Genomic DNA, 18,290 nt, shown 5'->3' with positions numbered 1-18,290 from the left:
GTAAGGCAAACGCCCTACCCTCTGTATTATAGCTCCAGCCTGATGTTATTTTTAAACTTGCTGGAATCAATACAGATATTTATAATATTATTATTTTGGTGGGTTTTTTTTTTTTTTTTTGCTAGTTTGTTTTTGGGTCACACGCGGTGGTGGTGGTGCTCAGGGGTTACTCCTGGCTCTGCACTAGAAATCACTCCTGGAAGGCTCAGGGGACCATATGGGATGCCAGGATTCAAACCAGGGTCTGTTCTGGGTCAACCACGTTGACCATGTTGCAAACGCCCTGCCGTTGTGCTATCTCTCCAGCCCTAATATTATTATTTTGAAATTTTGTGCATTGAGGTATTTCTTCTTCCTCCTCCTCTTCCTCCCTTCTCCTCCTCCTTCTCCTCCTCCAATCCTTTCTTTTTCTCCTCCTCCTACTTTTTCTTCTTTCTATGAGTTTTGGGCCATACCCAGTGGTGCTCAGGGGTTACTCCTAGCTCTGCACTCAGAAATTACTCCTGGAAGGCTTGGATATCATATGATATATTGAGGATCAAACCCAGGTCAGCTGCATGCAAGACAAATGCTCTACCTGCTGTGTTATCACTCTTGCCCCAGAGATATTTCCTAAAATATCAATTAGTATAGGGGGGACAGAGACACCCCAAAAATCAATCAATAAATATATTAATATACAAAAATAAAGGTAGAGAGATATTTCTTTTTTTTTTTGGATTTTGGGCCACACCCAGTGACGTTCAGGGGTTATTCCTGTCTATGCACTCAGAGTCTATGCGCGCCTGGCTTGGAGGACCATATAGGATGCCAGGGAATCAAACCGCGGTCCATCCTAGGTCAGCCGTGTGCAAGGCAAATGCCCTACTGCTGTGCCATCGCTCTGGCCCCGAAAAGCTAGAGAGATATTTCAATGAGTTGAGCACATGCAAGGATATTTTATAAGGACCAGGCCCAGGTTCTAACCCTGGCACCATATGGCTCTCTAAGCACTCTGCAGTGACCACCAAGGACAGAGCCAGTATCTGCTGAGCATAAGGGTGCAGCCCCAAAACAAACAAAACAAAAAAATATTCCTCTATGTTCAAATGGCTCAGTCTCTGTACATCTGTGAAGAGTATGAGATTCTTTAAGTCTGTAATTGCTTATAATAATTCTTGTTTATATTACAAGTCATTGATTTATTGGGTGCATATCAGAGTGAATCATGATGAGCTGGGCATTGAACCTGGGGTTCCTATATGCCAAGTATGCACTTTGAGCTATTTCTCTGGTCCCCAACCTGAGTTTCTTTTCATTTATTTTCGTTCTTTTTTTTTTTTTTTTTTTTTTTGGTTTTTAGGCCACACCCAGAGTGGTCTGGATCTGTGCTCAGGGATCATTCCCAAAGGGGCTTTGGGGTACTATATGGGATACATGAGATCTACCCTGAGTGAGCCATGAATTTCTTGGAAAATATCTGGGTATCTGACTCATCTATTATACTGTCAGGAGAAAACTTAGTCAAGTGAGACTCTCTACTTTTATAATTAAGGAAATGAATCACTTAAAAGATAAGCAACTGGAGAAAAAAAAAGATAAGCAACCAGAGGTCAGAGCAATAGCACAATGGATTACGCTCTTGCTTTGCATATGGCTAAGCATCCTGGCATACCATATATAGCCAGGAATAATTCCTCAGTACAGAGCCAGGAATAAGCCCTGACCATTGCTGGATATATCTCTCCACACTTCCCCCCAAAAAGATAAACAATGTATACAGGGGCCAGAGCAATGACGCAGCAGTAGGGCATTTGAGTTGTACACGGCTGACCCAGGATGGACCATGATTCAATCCCCCGCATCTGATATGGCCCCCAAGCCAGGAGCGATTTTTGAGTGCATAGCCAAGAGTAACCCTGGAGTGTCACCGGTGTGGCCCAAAAAACAAAACAAAACAAAACAAAAAGTGTGAACACCAGAGCATAGCATTAAGGGTAAGGTATTTGCCTTGCATACACCACTGGGCACCACTAAGTATGACTCATAAACAAAAACAGAAATAAAAAATAGTTTATTCGGGGCCAGAGAGATAGCATGGAGGTAAGACATTTGCCTTGATGCAGAAGGTAGGTGTTTCAAATCCCGCATCCCATATGATCCCCTGAGCCTGCCAGGAGTGATTTCTGAGCACATAGCCAGGAGTAACCCCTGAACGCTGCCAGATGTGACCCAGAAGCAAAAAAAAAAAAAAAAAAAAAAGTTTATTCAAGAGCTTGCTGTACAAATTGACTAAAAATTCACTTTTCAGATTACATGAGCAGTGCCCTTCGTAGCATATTATGATATTCAGTGACATTGGTAGCTTGTCCAGAACATCTAGGTTCTTTGTTCATCACTCAAGTTATGGTTCTGGGCCCTGCTAGGTTCCATCCAGGGACTCTCTATTCCACCTTCATCTTTTTTTTTTTTTTTTTTTTTTTTTTTTTTTGTTTTTGGGCCACACCCTGTGACGCTCAGGGGTTACTCCTGGCTATGCGCTCAGAAGTTGCTCCTGGCTTCTTGGGGGACCATATGGGACGCCGGGGGATCGAACCGCGGTCCGTCCTAGGCTAGCGCAGGCAAGGCAGGCACCTTACCTCCAGCGCCACCGCCCGGCCCCTCCACCTTCATCTTTAACTCAGTTCTTTATTTAAGAGCGTTTCTTCCCTTTCATCCCTGGTTGATATTAAAGACTTGGAAATGAAGCTCTGGGAAATATGTAGGTAATTAAATCACCCCACAAATTACCTAGAGATGACCTCAAGATGATCTTAACCTCCAAATTATATACATTGCAAAGCAGATGTGCAGAAAGAACTGTGTGCCTGCAGTTTAGCAAAGTTTTCTGCTCCGCATTTATAAAAATAATGTGAATGGTGTGGCTAAACTTGTGTATTATGCTACTGTGTGCAAAGCCATGTGCCAGACATTGAGGTAATAGGAATAGCTGTCACACACAGTTTATATCAATGAAGGTAAGTGTAAAATATATCACACAAATTGTGAGATCACCTACACACAGTATCTTCAACCTCAGACACATGGGTCTGAAGCAGGTAGGATAGCCATGAACCAAGCCAGTCAGGAGAGAGTCAGAGAATCAGTCTGCTTTTCACCTTGTGGTATCTCTCTGAGCACTAAGCCAAAACTGACTTTTCTTTATTAACCCATTCCCAATTCATCAGGAGGCAGAAGGTCAAAAGACCAAAGTACCTATCCAGGTGGGCTTTTACATATCAAAGGACAAGGGTTTTTTTGTTGTTGTTGTTGTTAATTTTGTTTTGTTTTGTTTTGTTTTGTTTTGGGGCCACATCCGGTGACACTCAGGGGTTACTCCTGGCTCTGAGCTCAGAAATCACTCCTGGCTTGGGGGACCATATGGTATGTTGGGGGATCAGACCTTGGTCTGTCGCTCGCTAGCTCAGGCAAAGCAGACGCCTTTCCGCTTGTGCCACCACTCCGGCCCCAAAGGGTGAGATTTTAAGGAAAGAAGAAAGTAGGGGAATGCCTTTTTTTTTTTTTTTTTTTTTCAGTTTTTGGGCCACACCCGCCGTTGCTCAGGGGTTACTCCTGGCTGTCTGCTCAGAAATAGCTCCTGGCAGGCACGGGGGACCACATGGGACACCAGGATTCGAACCAACCACCTTTGGTCCTGGATCGGCTGCTTGCAAGGCAAACACCGCTGTGCTATCTCTCCGGGCCCGGGGAATGCCTTTGCTTTAGGTTAATAGCTTGGCATCAGCTTACAAGCACACAAATTTACTAACTGCTATTTTAAGTATGAAGTGATATTACAACTAAAATATATGAACAGACCCATTAAGAGTACATGAGAAGGCACTGTCAATACCTTTAGTAAATATAAAAGCTTTACAAGCCCTGGTATGTGAAAACATGACATAGGGGCCGGCGAGGTGGCGCTAGAGGTAAGGTGTCTACCTTGCAAGTGCTAGCCAAGGATCAGGACCGTGGTTCGATCCCCCGGCGTCCCATATGGTTCCCCCAAGCCAGGGGCAATTTCTGAGCACTTAGCCAGGAGTAACCCCTGAGCATCAAACGGGTGTGGCCCATAAAGTCAAAACAAAAACAAAAAAAAAAGAAAACATGACATAGGCATTAGGTATTTTCATTAGGTGTTACACCTCCAGGAATAATTCCTGAGCAATAGAGTCAGGAGAAACCCCTGAACACACCCACTGGGTGTGGTCCTCCAAAACAAAAATGAAATAAAAAGTGAGAGAGAGAGAGAAAAAGAGAGAGGGGGGGTTTGCTTTCAATCCCTGGCACCACATGGTTCTCCGAGCACCACCGAGAGTGACCCACTGGCACAGCTTATGGGAAGCTATTACTAGCATAGACCTAAAAGTAACACACTGGGGCTGGAGAAATAGTACAGTGGATAGGGCTGCATGTGGCCATGCAACCTTGATGCATGCTTGATCCCTGGCATGACATATTGTCCCCCAAATTGTGGCAGGAGTGTTTACTGAGCAGAGTCAGGAATATGCCCTGAGCACTGCCAGGTATAGCCCCCAAACAAAAGAATAGCCCACTCAACCAACACTGGGGCATGACCTTAATTTAAAAATGACGGTTTGGAGAAATAGTACAGTGGGTAGGGTGCTTGCCTTGCACATGGTTGACCTGGGTTCAATCTCCAACATTCTTTGTGGTCCCCCAAGCCAGTCAGGAGTGATCCCTAAGTGCAGGTCCAAAGGTAACCCCTGAGTACTGCCAATGTGGCCCCAAAACCAAAAAATTAAAAATTAGGGCCCGGAGAGATAGCACAGCGGTGTTTGCCTTGCAAGCAGCCGATCCAGAACCTAAGGTGGTTGGTTCAAATCCCGGCATCCCATATGGTCCCCCGTGCCTGCCAGGAGCTATTTCTGAGCAGACAGCCATGAGTAACCCCTGAGCACCGCTGGGTGTGGCCCAAAAATAAAAAATAAAAAATAAAAAATAATTTAAAATAATTTAAATAATAGGGCCCAGAGAGATAGCACTGCGGTGTTTGCCTTGCAAGCAGCTGATCCAGGACCAAAGGTGGTTGGTTCGAATCCCGGTGTCCCATATGGTCCCCTGTGCCTGCCAGGAGCTATTTCTGAGCAGACAGCCAGGAGTAACCCCTAAGCACGGCTGGGTGTGGCCCAAAAACAAAAACAAACAAAAAAAACAAATTTAAATAATAAGGACTTAGGAAGAGTTTAAAAGAGAAGCTCCAATTAATTAAAATTTATTCTTATTAGAATAAATAAATCTTAGTCATGGGAATAGGAAAACCTCCTGAGGTTTATGTTATCTTTTAAGACTTAATTTTTATTTTAAATGTAGAAGACAGATTAAAAAAAAAAAAAAGAAGTGCTTAGAGACAGAAAGATCAATCTAGAGACAATTTCAGTGTTCCTAGTTAGAAATGATGATGGCCAGAGTTAGAGTAATGGAAAGAGGGAGAAGGGGCCGACTAATAGACAATTCAGGATAGAATCAATAAGCCCTCATGAATAATTGAAAAGAAGGGGTGAGGGAGAAGCATCAATTTAAGGTTCAGAGCTTGAGAAGCTGTTTTCCAGTAATGCCATTAGCCTGAGAACAGTATGCTGGAAGAAGAACAGGTCCAATAGTATTGGTCTGGTTACAATGAATTTTAGCTGCCAGTGTAAATGCTGCCAGTGGCAGCATTAGTAATCTGCATGTGGAGCTCAAAACTAAAACACAAATTTAAATTTACCAGAGAATAGCTCAAATTCAAATATGCTTTTTATAACTGGAAATATTACCACAAATACTATGTTCTGTGCTTGTGTTTCTGCTGAGTATATGTGTACAAGACTTGGGATATGTAAATATATGCTGACAATATAAAATGAAAATACCTGCTAGCATATGAAGTTGTAGTAAAGATTAAATGCATTTCAGTATAATTCAGGAAATGAAATTAGGCATTTGAAAAAAATTATTGGGAGACTGGAGAGATAGTACAATGAGTAAGGTGTTTGCTTTGAAAGCAGCTGAGTTCAGAAGATCCCTGAGACCCACCAGGAATCATTCTTGAGCTTAAATCCAGAAGTAAATCCTAGATACAGGAAATGAGGGCAAGGGAGAGAAGAGAAAGGAATTGAAGGGAATGGTGAAGGAAAAAAAGAAGAAAATGAATAATAAAGGCTACATATGACAGTGCTGGGGTATGCCAGGAGAGGAAGCATGTGGCTTTAAGAATAATAGAACCGGGGCCGGAGAGATAGCATGGAGGTAAGGCATTTGCCTTTCATGCAGGAGGTCATCGGTTCGAATCCCGGCGTCCCATATGGTCCCCTGTGCCTGCCAGGAGCAATTTCTGAGCCTGGAGCCAGGAATAACCCCTGAGCACTGCCGGGTGTGACCCAAAAACCACAAAAAAAAAAAAAAAAAAAAAAAAAAGAATAATAGAACCTTGGGCTTTATATAAATAAGATATATGTTCCATCACTTTAGACACATACCTGGACTAGGGCAACTATTTTTACTTCGTGTAGTAGTTTGTAACATAGATATGAGACATACTCACCTGAGCAACTTCTCCCCTGACTTACAGCGGCATCTGTTGAGGATTCCTGTGGGGAGTAGAGGCAGGGAGAGATCTTGTTACAAGCTAGAAGTATAGGGCTCTGTCTAATCTGAAGCATCTAGGTCAGAGGTTTCAGTGTTGAGCAGACTGTCCTGAGTGTGTTACCCAATGACAAAGGTAGCCATAGCCAGTACCTGGTCACAAGTCTGAGTAGGATTATCATCTTACATTGACTTAATTAGGGTTAAAAATGGACACATACAGGCCAGGAGGGATAGCACAGTGGGTAGGGCATTTACTCTGCATGCAGCTGACCTAGGTTCAATCCATGGGTTCAATCTCATACAGTCCCCAGAGCATGCCAAGAGTGATTTCTGAGCACAGAGCCAAGAGTAATACCTGAACACCTGAGCACCATCAGGCATGCCCCCAAAACAAAAAGCAAACAAACAAAAAGAATGGACACATAGGAGTACTTAGCAGAAAAAAAATACACAGAGCAGACAAAGTTAGACTCACAACAAGCCCACTTACAACAAACCCAACACATATGTAAACATTAAACATAAACTATGAAGATATGCATAATGAAGCAATATGCATTGTCTATAATATGTCCTAGAGCCAAAGACAATTGATAAAGACCAGTAAATCAAACATGGGTCGTTATAAGATTATATATCTCTGATTTGTGTGTGTGTGTGTGTGTGTGTGTGTGTGGTACACACAACTATGCTCAGGGGTTGCTCCTGGCTCTGCAGTCAGGAATCATTCCTAAGGAAACTTATGAGGGTGAAAGGATTGAACTAAGGTCAACAGCATGTAAGGCAAAATCTCAACTCCCTCAAGTCCAATTGCAAAGAAAGAAAGTAAATGAATGAAAAGGAAGGAAGGAAGGAAGGAAGGAAGGAAGGAAGGAAGGAAGGAAGGAAGGAAGGAAGGAAGGAAGGAAGGAAGGAAGGAAGGAAAAGGAAGGAAGGAAGGAAGGAAAAGGAAGGAAGGAAGGAAGGAAGGAAGGAAGGAAGGAAGGAAGGAAGGAAGGAAGGAAGGAAGGAAGGAAGGAAGGAAGGAAGGAAGGAAGGAAGGAAGGAAGGAAGGAAGGAAGGAAGGAAGGAAGGAAGGAAGGAGACATCTGGAGAGAATAGAGAAGTAGGAATAGAGAATCTAAGATTCATCATTGGAGACAGCAGCTTTTCTGCAAGCTTTTTAGAGTGGGATAAGGGATAGAGCACACATACCAAAGAGACTGAGTCCCTCCTTTAATCCAGTGGCCACTTTGTACACTGAGGGGTGAGATTCACTCTTAAATATCTGCAGAACACTGTTGGGAATAAGTAGAGCAAGTTGAAGTAAATTGGACTTTTTGTTTTGTTTTGTTTGTTGGTCACATCTAGTAGTACTCAGGTTTCTAGCTCCTGGCTCTATGCTCAGAGATAACTCCTGCTAATGCTCAGAGTACTGGGAATAGAACGTGGGTCAGAGGAGGCAAGCCAAGAGTTTTATCTGCTTTACTATCTTTCCTATCCATAACTTAGATTTGGGGGGGGGGGGTCACACCCAGAAACGCTCAGGGGTTACTTCTGGTTATGAGCTCAGAAATCTCTCCTGGCTTGGGGAACCATATGGAATGCTGGGAGATCGAACCGAAGTCTTTGCAAGGCAGACACCTTACTGCTATCGGCACTGCTCCGGCTCCCATAACTTAGATTTTTTGTTTTGGTTTTTGGTTTTTGGGTCACACCCGGCAGTGCTCAGGGGTTATTCCTGGCTCCAGGCTCAGAAATTGCTCCTGACAGGCACGGGGGACCATATGGGGCACCTGGATTCGAACCAATGACCTCCTGCATGAAAGGCAAAGGCCTTACCTCTCCGGCCCCCATAACTTAGATTTTTAAAGAAAGTTGGGATGAACACTGGAAACATCCTAATGCCACTTTTTTTTTTTTTTTTGTATTTGGGCCACACCCAGTGATGCTAAGGGGTTACTTCTGGCTCTCCACTCAGAAATTGTTCTTGGCTTGGGGACCATATGGGACGCCAGGGGATTGAACTGTGGTCTATCTTGGATCAGCTGCGTGCGAGGTAAACACCCTACCACTGCACCACTGCTCCAGCCCCATAACATCACGTCTTTTTTGAGGGTGGGAATTGGGCAACACTTGTTCAGGGGAATCCAGCAGTCCTGGAGTCAGCTACATGCAGGTCTAATTTTAAGACCTGCACTATCTCTCCAGTCCCTGACTTCAAGTTTTTCTTTTTTAATTTTTATTTTAGGCACTTTAGTTTACTGTTATTGATAGGGTTTCTTTTGTTTTGTTTTGGAGACACACTTAGCAGTACTCAGGGGTTACTCCTGGCTCTTCACTCAGAAATTGCTCCTGGCAGGCTTAGGGGCCCATATGGGATGCAGGGGATCAAACCCAGGTCAGGTACATATAAGGCAAACACCATATCTATTGAACTACCACTCTGGTACAATTACAGGATTTCATGCGTAAAACATTTCAGCATCATACCCTCCCTCAGCATCCCTGATTCAAGTTTTTATTTTTCTTTTATTGGGCCACACCCGGTGACACTCAGGGGTTACTCCTGGCTATACACTCAGAAATCATCCCTGGCTTGGGGGATGCCAGGGATCGAACTGCTGTCCGTCCTAGGCTAGCGCTTGCAAGACAGATGCCTTACCTCTAGCACCACCTCTCTGGCCCCTGACTTCAAGTCTTAAGGTAAGATTCTCTTTGCTTCGGTTTTGTCCCTCTAGATTAGAGGAAGGTTTTTGTATTCTTCCTCCTTTTTCCCCTTTCCACATTCTCCTCCTTTCTTCAGAAAGTCTTAGGGGCCAGTGTGATAGTACAGCAGGTAGGGTGTTTGCCTTGCACACAGCTGACCCAGATTTGATCCCCAGTATCCCATATGGTCCCCAGAGAATGTCAGGAGTAATTTCTGAGCTCAGAGCCAGAAGTAATTCCTGAGCTCTATCAGATGTATTGCCCCACCGAAAACAAACAAAAACACAAAATAAACAAATAACAGAAAGTCTTAGGGTTGGGGAGATGGCTCAAAGGGCTGAGTGCAAATTTTGCATGAGGGATCCCCAAGTTTGATTCCTAGTACCAAATGGTTCCTGAACATTGTTAGGAGTTCAGGACCTGGTGATCCTGAGGGGACTGTACCCTCAAGACTATTGAGTGCAGCTCCCTCAAGAAAAATCACCTCTGGGCTGGAGAGATAGCACAGCAGTAGTGTTTTTGCCTTGCTCAAAGCCAATCCAGGATAGATGGTGGTTCGAGTCCCAGCATCCCATATGGCCCCCGTGTCTGTCAGGAGCAATTTTGGAGTGCAGAACCAGGAGTAACCAACCCCTGAGCACCACCAAGTGTGACCCAAAAAACAAAAAAACAAAAACAAAAAATCACCTCTAACGTGTCCAGAGAGGAAATTCAAGAGGCTAACTACATGCCTGCATGTAGGAGATCCCAGTTCAATCTCCAGCACTGCATTATCCCTGAGCACTGCTGAAATCCAGAGAGCTGTAGCTCCCCACACAGATGTATATAGCCCAAAGCCAAACAAATAATAAAAAGTACCCCATGTGCTGGAGCAATAGCACAGTAGATAGACCGTTTGCCTTGCATGTGGCCCATCCGAAGTGGACCTGGGTTCAATCCCGGCATCCCATATGGTCCTCTGAGCCTGCCAGGAGTGATTCCTGAGTGCAGAACCAGGAGTAACCCGTGATCACTGCCAGGTATGGCTCAAAAACCAAAAACAAAACAAAACAAAAAAAGCACCCCAAAACAAAGGTCTTAATTTACCAAAGAATTTAAAAAAAAAACTGGGATTTCATTCTAGTCCCAATTAAGCTTATTAGAGCATTAAATTCATCCTCTCTTCACAGAGCTATATTAATCTGTTTCCATGTTACCTGTAAGTGTCTTGATCTATGCTCACCAGGTGGGTTCTAAACACACAAAACAAGTAAAAAGAAAGGTGGCTAGGGTATGACAGTCTGAGTTCATTTCATAGTTCCACCATCTTTCCCTTTCCCCCGTCCTGAGATACTTCTATCTTCTCCTCAGTGTTCTATCCCCCTAGATGTTCCCCTGCATGTTCTATATCAGGGCTTCTTACAGTGTTTCTTCTTGTGATCTCTTGGTCTGATGTTTACATGACTCTAGGTATACAGGTATGTAGAATAGGTACACAGGCAAACATTACTGATTATATAATTATTAACAAAATTTAAATATTTCTTGCCATTCTAACACAGGACCCTATAGTTAAAGAAACTAAGTCATTATACACTTTATCCAATAGGTCATAGCTCTCCCCTGTACTTCTTCCCTGTCTTATTTTTTTTAGGTCCCTCAGCCCACCTTATTCTGATTGAGGGTAAAGAAAAACCACCTACAATACAAATTTCTTAAACCCTAGGATGGGAACGCTGACATTATAATCTTCCAGTTCAATCCCAATTCTTCTTCGACCAAGGAATTTGAGTAATCCTCCAAGTGCTCGAACCTGAGAGGGATCAGTAGTGGAGATGCAGTAAATCACAATGTGCTGAAGGCTGGACAATACTAAGGAAAACAATCATTTTTCAGGACTGAGCTACTAACTCCCAGGATTCAACTCTAGAACTGGGGGGCTGGAGCTTTTTTACAACCTGCTGCATTCTTGCCCTTATCTCCCAGTCTCCATCTCACCGTGAGGAGGCAGTCAAAGGGAATGATGGAAGAGAGAAAGAGGATTTTCTCAGTGGCTGTCATGGAGTCTGGAATAAAGGAGTAGTCTCCAGAAAGGAGGCGCTGCTTGCTTATTTCTAGACCTATTATAGGAAGGTAAGAAGGGTAAAGTTTATATACTTCAATTCTTCATCCCATTAAGAATAATACAGTAGGGGCTGGAGAGATAGCATGGAGGGAAGGCATTTGCCTTTCATGCAGAAGGTCATTGGTTCAAATTCCGGCATCCCATATGGTCCTATGAGCCTGCCAGGAGCGATTTCTGAGCATGGAGCCAGAAGTAACCCCTGAGCACTGCAGGGTGTGACCCAAAAACCAAAAAAAAAAAAAAAAAAGACAATAGAGGGCCAGAGCAATAGCACAAAGGTAGGGCATTTGCCTTGCATGCGGCCGACCTGGGATGGACCAGATTTGATACCCTGCATCCCATATGATCTCCCGAGCCTGCCAAGAGCGATTTATGAGCACAGAGCCAGGAGTAATCCCTGAGCACTGTCGGGTGTGGCCCCCAAACACACACACACACACACACACACACACACACACACACACACACACACAAACGAGACAATAGAAGCAGCAGAGATGATGTGAATTCCCAAGCATCCAAGCATACAACATCATTTATGGAAAGCTGAATAAAACAAGAGCCAAATTTTCAGTGCTAGGGAATTTTCAGTGCTGGAATACATGCTTTGCATATAGGAAATTACATCTCTAGTACTCCATAATACTTGAGCATTATTAGCTGGAGCCCAAAATAAAAATAAAATAAAATATTCAAAGAGAATTCTTTTGTTTTGTTTTGTTTTGTTGCCACTCCTTGCAAGGCAAGCTCTTTACCCACTGTAAAATTGCTCCAGCCCCTCAGAGAGAATTTTTTTTGTTTATTTTTTTTTGGCCTCAGGTAGTTGTGCTCAGGACTTACTCTTGACTCTGCACTCAGGGGTCACTCTTGGTGGTACTCAGATGACCATGTGGGATGCCAAAGATAGAACCTGAGTTAGCTGCATGCAAGATAAGTGTCCTACCTGCTTTGTTATTGCTCTGGCTCCCTCAGAGAGAATTCCTAATCTCTGTCATACACATAAAGTTATGTAGCATAAGCCAGGGAGATAGCTCCAGGGTTGGAGCATATGTTTGTATGCATTAGAGCCCCAGGTAGATTTATGGCTCCTCTGCTCTACTAGATGTAGCCAAGCACCACTGGGCCACAACACTAAAACATCAGTCCTGTACAACCAGTCTTAGTACTCCTGGGCTCCTTGAACATTATTTGGGAGGTCCAAAATAAGTAAATAAATAAAATTAAGTTATTTGGCTGAGGGTACAATCTGAGAAAGTTTATAAATGCCTCCTAAGAGTAAAATATATGGACAGGGGAGATAGCTCAAATACATGGATCACATGCTTTGTGTACAAGAGGCCCTAGTTCATCCTTGACACTGCATGATCCTGCAAGTATTTCTAGTATGGTCTGGTGGACTGCACTGCGTGCAGCCCCTCAAAAAAGAAAGGTGAACTGTAATTCTACCATAAATATTAATAAATGGAAATAAAAATATATATAAAACAACTATATATTTGAGCTAATTTTGGGGGGTAAAGAAGGGTTTGGGACCACACTTGACTATGCTCAAGACTTACTCCTGGCTCTACAGTCAGGAATTACTCCTACCAGGACTAAGGGAACCATATAGAATGCCAGAAGACTGAGGCCGGAGAGATAGCATGGAGGTAAAGTGTTTGCCTTGCATGCAGAAGGACGGTGGTTCGAATCCCGGCATCCCATAAAAACCAAAAAAAAAAAAAAAAAGGAATGCCAGAAGACTAAACCAATATTGAAATTGGGCAAGGCAAACACCTACCCCTATTGCTCTGGGCAATTTTTTGTTGTTGTTTTGGGTCACACCCAGAGGCATTCAGGGGTTACTCCTGGCTCTGCAATCAGAAATTGCTCCTGGGGGGCCAGAAAGATAGCATGGAGGTAGGGCATTTGCCTTGCATGCAGAAAGATGGTGGTTCGAATTCCAGCATCCCATATGTTCCCCTGAGCCTGCCAGGAGCGATTTCTGAGCGTAGAGCCAGGAGTAACGCCTGAGTGCAGCCGGATGTGATTCCCACCCCCCAAAAAAAGAAATTGCCTTGGTAGGCTTGGGGACCATATGCGGTGCCAGGAATCGAACCTTGGTCCGTCCCAGATCGGCAGCATGCAAGACAAATGCCCTACTGCTGCGCTATATCACTCTGGCCCCTTGAGCAATTTTTATGCTACGATAGTGAACTTTTGGGAGCTCTTCCTTTGGATACAAGGAAATAAACCACCAACAAAAACACCCTAATAATACGAATAATGCACTTTGAATTAAGCAGAAATAAAGATCCTGCTTTTTTAAAGGGGTGGGAGCTACCTCTGGCACAGAGCTAAAACGCAGGGCTCCTGCATGCAAAGTATGTGCTATAGTCCTCTAATCTTCTTTTTTTTTTTTTTTTTTTTTTTTGGTTTTTGGGTCACACCTGGCAGTGCTCAGGGGTTATTCCTGGCTCCAGGCTCAGAAATTGCTCCTGGCAGGCACAGGGGATCATATGGGGCGCCAGGATTCGAACCGATGACCTCCTGCATGAAAGGCAAACGCCTTACCTCCATGCTATCTCTCCGGCCCCTAGTCCTCTAATCTATCTCCTGGATCAATCCCTGTAATTTTTGGAAGATTATAGAAGTACTTTTTGGGTTAAGTGGGAAAATTATAATAAGAAATCTAAAAATGCCACCCTTCGAGGCTGAAGCAAGAGCACAGTGGGTCTTGCATGCAACCAATCTGGGTTTGATCTCCAGAATCCCATATGGCCCCTGAGCACCACCAAGAGTAATTTCTGAGCACAGAACCAGGAATAATTCCTAAGTGCAGAGCCCTTACCACAGTTGGTTGTGACCCAAAAAACAAACAATAAAAAATGCCACCCTTCTCAAAGAAAGCCTCATCCCTAGAGACACTGAAGTGGAGGGTTTCACATAAATTGCAGGTTATTAAAAGAGATAGCAGAGATTTTTTTGTAGGCTGATCTTAGAGCTAAGATAAAATAAGGCTAAAGGGGAGACTTCTGGTGATGAGTGCAGAGTTTGAAGAAAAGGTGGGAAAATCAGTATAGGGACTGGGAAAGCAAAATAAAATTGATACCAAAATCCACACTGGGCAAAAATACGATTTCAGGTCCCTTTGGCACTATGTTTTTTTCCTGGGAGCCTATGGAGAAAACAAAGAACCATCAGTCTGTATGTCCCATCTATTCTATGATCCAACTTTAGCTTCCTGATGTCAGACTAATAACAGTAAAGTGGGCAGGACAGTTGTCTTACATGCTGCCAACCCAGGTTTGACCCCATATGGTTACCAATTGCTACCAGGTGTAATCCCTAAGTGCAGAAACAGAAGCAAGCCCTGAGCACTGTTGGGTATTAAAAACATTTTTTTTTTAATTTGGTTAAAACCACTTTAGTTCTAGCTCCCTCCAAGGGCCTTTAGTCTCCTAGAATAATCTATACTTGGGGCCGGCGAGGTGGCGCTAGAGGCAAGGTGTCTGCCTTGTAAGCGCTAGCCAAGGAAAGGACCACGGTTCGATCCCCCGGTGTCCCATATGGTCCGCCCAAGCCAGGGGCAATTTCTGAGCGTGTAGCCAGAAATAACCCCTGAGCATCAAACGGGTGTGACCCGAAAAACCAAAAAAGAAAAAAAAAAGAATAATCTATACTTTAATCCTGCATTTTTACTCTCAGCCTTACTCAAATCTTACCAAGCTTTCCGAGAAACTGAGTCATACTTTCATCCTGTTTGGCACTGGTAACAATGGATCGAGGATTGATTTCTTCTAGAACTTTGAAAGAAGAATGCAGATCAAATTAATTAAAAATATTTATTCTTTGCGTAATAAGGAACCTATATTAAGAGAAAACATTGTTATCACCTGCATATTCCACAACCAGCAAACTCATTTTCCTCCCTCTAAGAGTAGGAAGTGCTTCACATATTAAGAGCATAAGTAGTAGTCAAGCATAAAATTTAAGAAAATAGAAAAATGGGGCCGGAGAGGTGGCGCTAGAGGTAAGGTGTCTGCCTTGCAAGCGCTAGCCAAGGAAAGATCCTGTTCAATCCCCGGGCGTCCCATATGGTCCCCCCAAGCCAGGGGCAATTTCTGAGCGCTTAGCCAGGAGTAACCCCTGAGCATCAAACGGTGTGGCCCAAAAATACAAAAAAAAAAAAAAAATAGAAAAATGGTCTACAGAAACAAGTTTTCCATATAGGGGAGATGAAAAGGTAGATAGTAGAAGGTTTAGGTTGAGGAGGGGAACATTCTGGAGGAGGGTATGGTATTGGAACACTGTATGCATGTAACCCTATCATTAACAGTTTTGTAAATATGTCTAAAATTTGTTTTTGCCTTTTTTTTTGGGGGGGGGTCATACCCGGCAGTGCTCACGGGTTACTCCTGGCTCTATGTTCAGAAATCACTAATGGGAGGCTCGGAGGACCATATGGGATGCCGAGATTCGAACCATCGTCCTTCTGCGTCTAAGGCAAACAAACGCCCAACTGCTGTGCTATCTCTCTGGCACTATGATGTCTAAAATTTAAAGAAAAAAATTGGGCCAGTACAGTGGGAAGGTCACTTGCCTTGCACACAGCTAAATCTGGGGTTCAATCCCTGGAGCCCCATATGGTTCCCTGGGCACCAGTAGGAGTGATCCCTGCGCACAGAGCCTTGAGTAAGCTCTCAGCAACAGTAGTTGTGAACCCAAAACAAAAATAAGAGGGCCGGAGTGATAGCATAATGGTAAGGTGTTTGCCTTGCATGTGGATGATCTGGGACAGACCTAGGTCCAATTCCTAGCATCCCATATGGTGCCCCTGAGCCTGCCAGGAGTGATTTGCCAGGAGCGCAAAGCCAGGAGTAACTCCTGTGCACTTTCGGATGTGGCCCCAAAACAAAAACAAACAAATAAAAAAAATGAAAAAGGGAAATTTAGGGGTTGGAGCAATAGGTAGGCATTTTTACCTTACCTTGCACATGGCAGACCTGGACGGACCCAGGATTGATCCCCAGCATCCCATATGGTCCTCTGAGCCTGCCAGGAGTGATTTTTGAATGCAGAGCCAGGAGTAACTCCTGAGCACCTCTGAGTGTGGCCCAAACCCCTCCCCCCCAAAAAAAAGAAAGAAAGGAAAAGGAAAGAAAAAAATTTAGGAAAAGACTAGTGAACACTGGAAGACAAAGAGATTCTTTTTTTGTTTTATTTCGTTTGAGGGGGGCACACCCATTGATGCTCAGGAATTACTCCTGGCAATGCGCTCAGAAATCGCTCCTGGCTTGGGGGACCATATGGGATGCCAGAGGATCGAACCCAGGTCCATCCTAGGCTATCGCTTGCAAGGCAAATGCCTTACTTTTAGTGCCACCGATTCAGCCCAGGAAGACAAAGAGATTCTGTAGTGATTATCCCATGACTGATTTGTCCAGGGCTACATAGCTATCCCCTGTTATAAGCATATCATAAATACCTGCTAAATGATTAAATAAATTCCTAAATACAACAGAGGGATTCTTTGGGAGTCAACTAATAAAACAGTAAGGTAAGGGAATCTAAGTGAAATATACTTTCAGGTCTGACCTCACCTCTCTGAAGAAGTGTGAGGCTGTCATGGTCTGGGGTATCTGGCATGAAATGGATGATGGAGTCACTGGTGTCATAGTAGGCCAGGCCCAGAAATCCTGAATTCCATAGCACACAGAGATGGATCTGTCCAGGAAAAAGGGAAATCAGTATTTGTTGGTTATGTTCTGTTGTCTTAGGGCCACACCCCATGGTGTTCAGGTTCTAATCTCACCACAAGAGACACTAGAGATTGAACATTGGTCACTCAGGTGCAAGGTATACTGTACTATCCATTGTGTTATTGCTCCTGTTGTACTCTCACTCCAGTTCCATGTTGGAGGATTCGTGTTTTGTTTTGGGGTCACAATCTGTAATGCTCAGTACTTACTCCTGGCTCTTTGCTTAGGGGGTCACTCCTGACAGTACTAGTTGTTGGGAGTGGAGAACAATGGGGGTATAAGTGCAAATTTGTGCCTGGCTAATTTGATTGGAATTATCTTTTGTTTTTTTTTCTTTGGGCCACACCCAGAAGTGCTCAAGAATCACCCCTAGAGTGGCTCTGGAGACCAAATGTGATGCTCTAAGTTAAACCTGCATTGGACATGTGCAAGACAAAAACGTTTGACATTGCTGTACTATCTATCACTCTGGTCCCTGACTGAAATTACTTCATCAAACCTCTCAGATGGGGCTTGCTTTGCTTGATGCGAACTCTGACTATGTAAACCTCATTCCTGAGCACAGATCCAGGAGTGACCCCTGAGCACCTCCAGCTTATGTGCCCCACTCCCCATCTCTCAATTTGACATCAGCCCCCATTCTGTAAACCTGAAAGCAGAGACTGGGTGAAGTTGACTCTCGGGGCTCTTTCCAACCTCTCTTATTCTAATTTTCGTACATTCCCATCAACTTGCAGATTCCAGCCCTAGCTCCCCTCTGTCCCCCAGAGACCTCTGCAGCCTGCTCTTCATCGTTGTCGTCCTCGCCCTCTGCTTCTGTCACCCTGGGATAGGGTTCTGGGGCCATGGGGCTGGGGAAACTGGCAGAGGCCTCCATGGGGCTGAGGCCCTGAGGTGTCCTGCCCAGTGGAATCGCTCCTGAGGAGGCCATGGCTCTGGAAGCCCTGAGGATGCAAAAAAAATTACAGGTTTCTTTTTGTTTCTTTGTTTTTGGGGGTCACATCCAGCAGTGCTCAGGAGTTACTTCTGGCTCTACGCTCAAATCGCTCCTGGCAGGCTCGGGGGACCATATGGGATGCTGGGATTCTAACCACTATCCTTCTGCATGCAAGAAATGCTCTACCTCCATGCTATCTCTCTCCAGCCCC

At 44.1% G+C, this 18,290-nt stretch overlaps 1 protein-coding gene across 3 annotated transcripts in view; it reads right to left on the bottom strand.

The window, feature by feature from the left end:
* Window positions 1–18,073, bottom strand: part of MSH5 (mutS homolog 5) — a 31,349-nt gene extending 13,276 nt beyond the window's left edge. For 2 of the 3 annotated variants that reach the window (XM_049765129.1, XM_049765128.1), the window contains exons 1-9: window positions 17,915–18,073; window positions 16,984–17,107; window positions 15,106–15,186; window positions 14,493–14,558; window positions 11,275–11,396; window positions 10,980–11,089; window positions 10,494–10,529; window positions 7,804–7,886; window positions 6,566–6,611 (exon numbers count right to left, since the gene is read on the bottom strand). In XM_049765129.1, the coding sequence (XP_049621086.1) occupies window positions 6,566–6,611; window positions 7,804–7,886; window positions 10,494–10,529; window positions 10,980–11,089; window positions 11,275–11,396; window positions 14,493–14,558; window positions 15,106–15,186; window positions 16,984–17,107; window positions 17,915–18,073 (827 nt within the window). Of the gene's footprint in view, window positions 1–6,565; window positions 6,612–7,803; window positions 7,887–10,493; window positions 10,530–10,979; window positions 11,132–11,201; window positions 11,217–11,274; window positions 11,397–14,492; window positions 14,559–15,105; window positions 15,187–16,983; window positions 17,108–17,914 lie in introns of all 3 variants that reach the window. The other variant, XM_049765130.1, reaches the window with a different exon arrangement.
* Window positions 18,074–18,290: the final 217 nt, after the last annotated feature.

This window comes from Suncus etruscus, chromosome 18 (assembly GCF_024139225.1).
Source record: "Suncus etruscus isolate mSunEtr1 chromosome 18, mSunEtr1.pri.cur, whole genome shotgun sequence".
Lineage (NCBI taxonomy): Eukaryota > Metazoa > Chordata > Mammalia > Eulipotyphla > Soricidae > Suncus > Suncus etruscus.
Note: the sequence above shows the minus strand (reverse complement) of the source record. Positions and strands in the feature narration are given on the sequence as shown.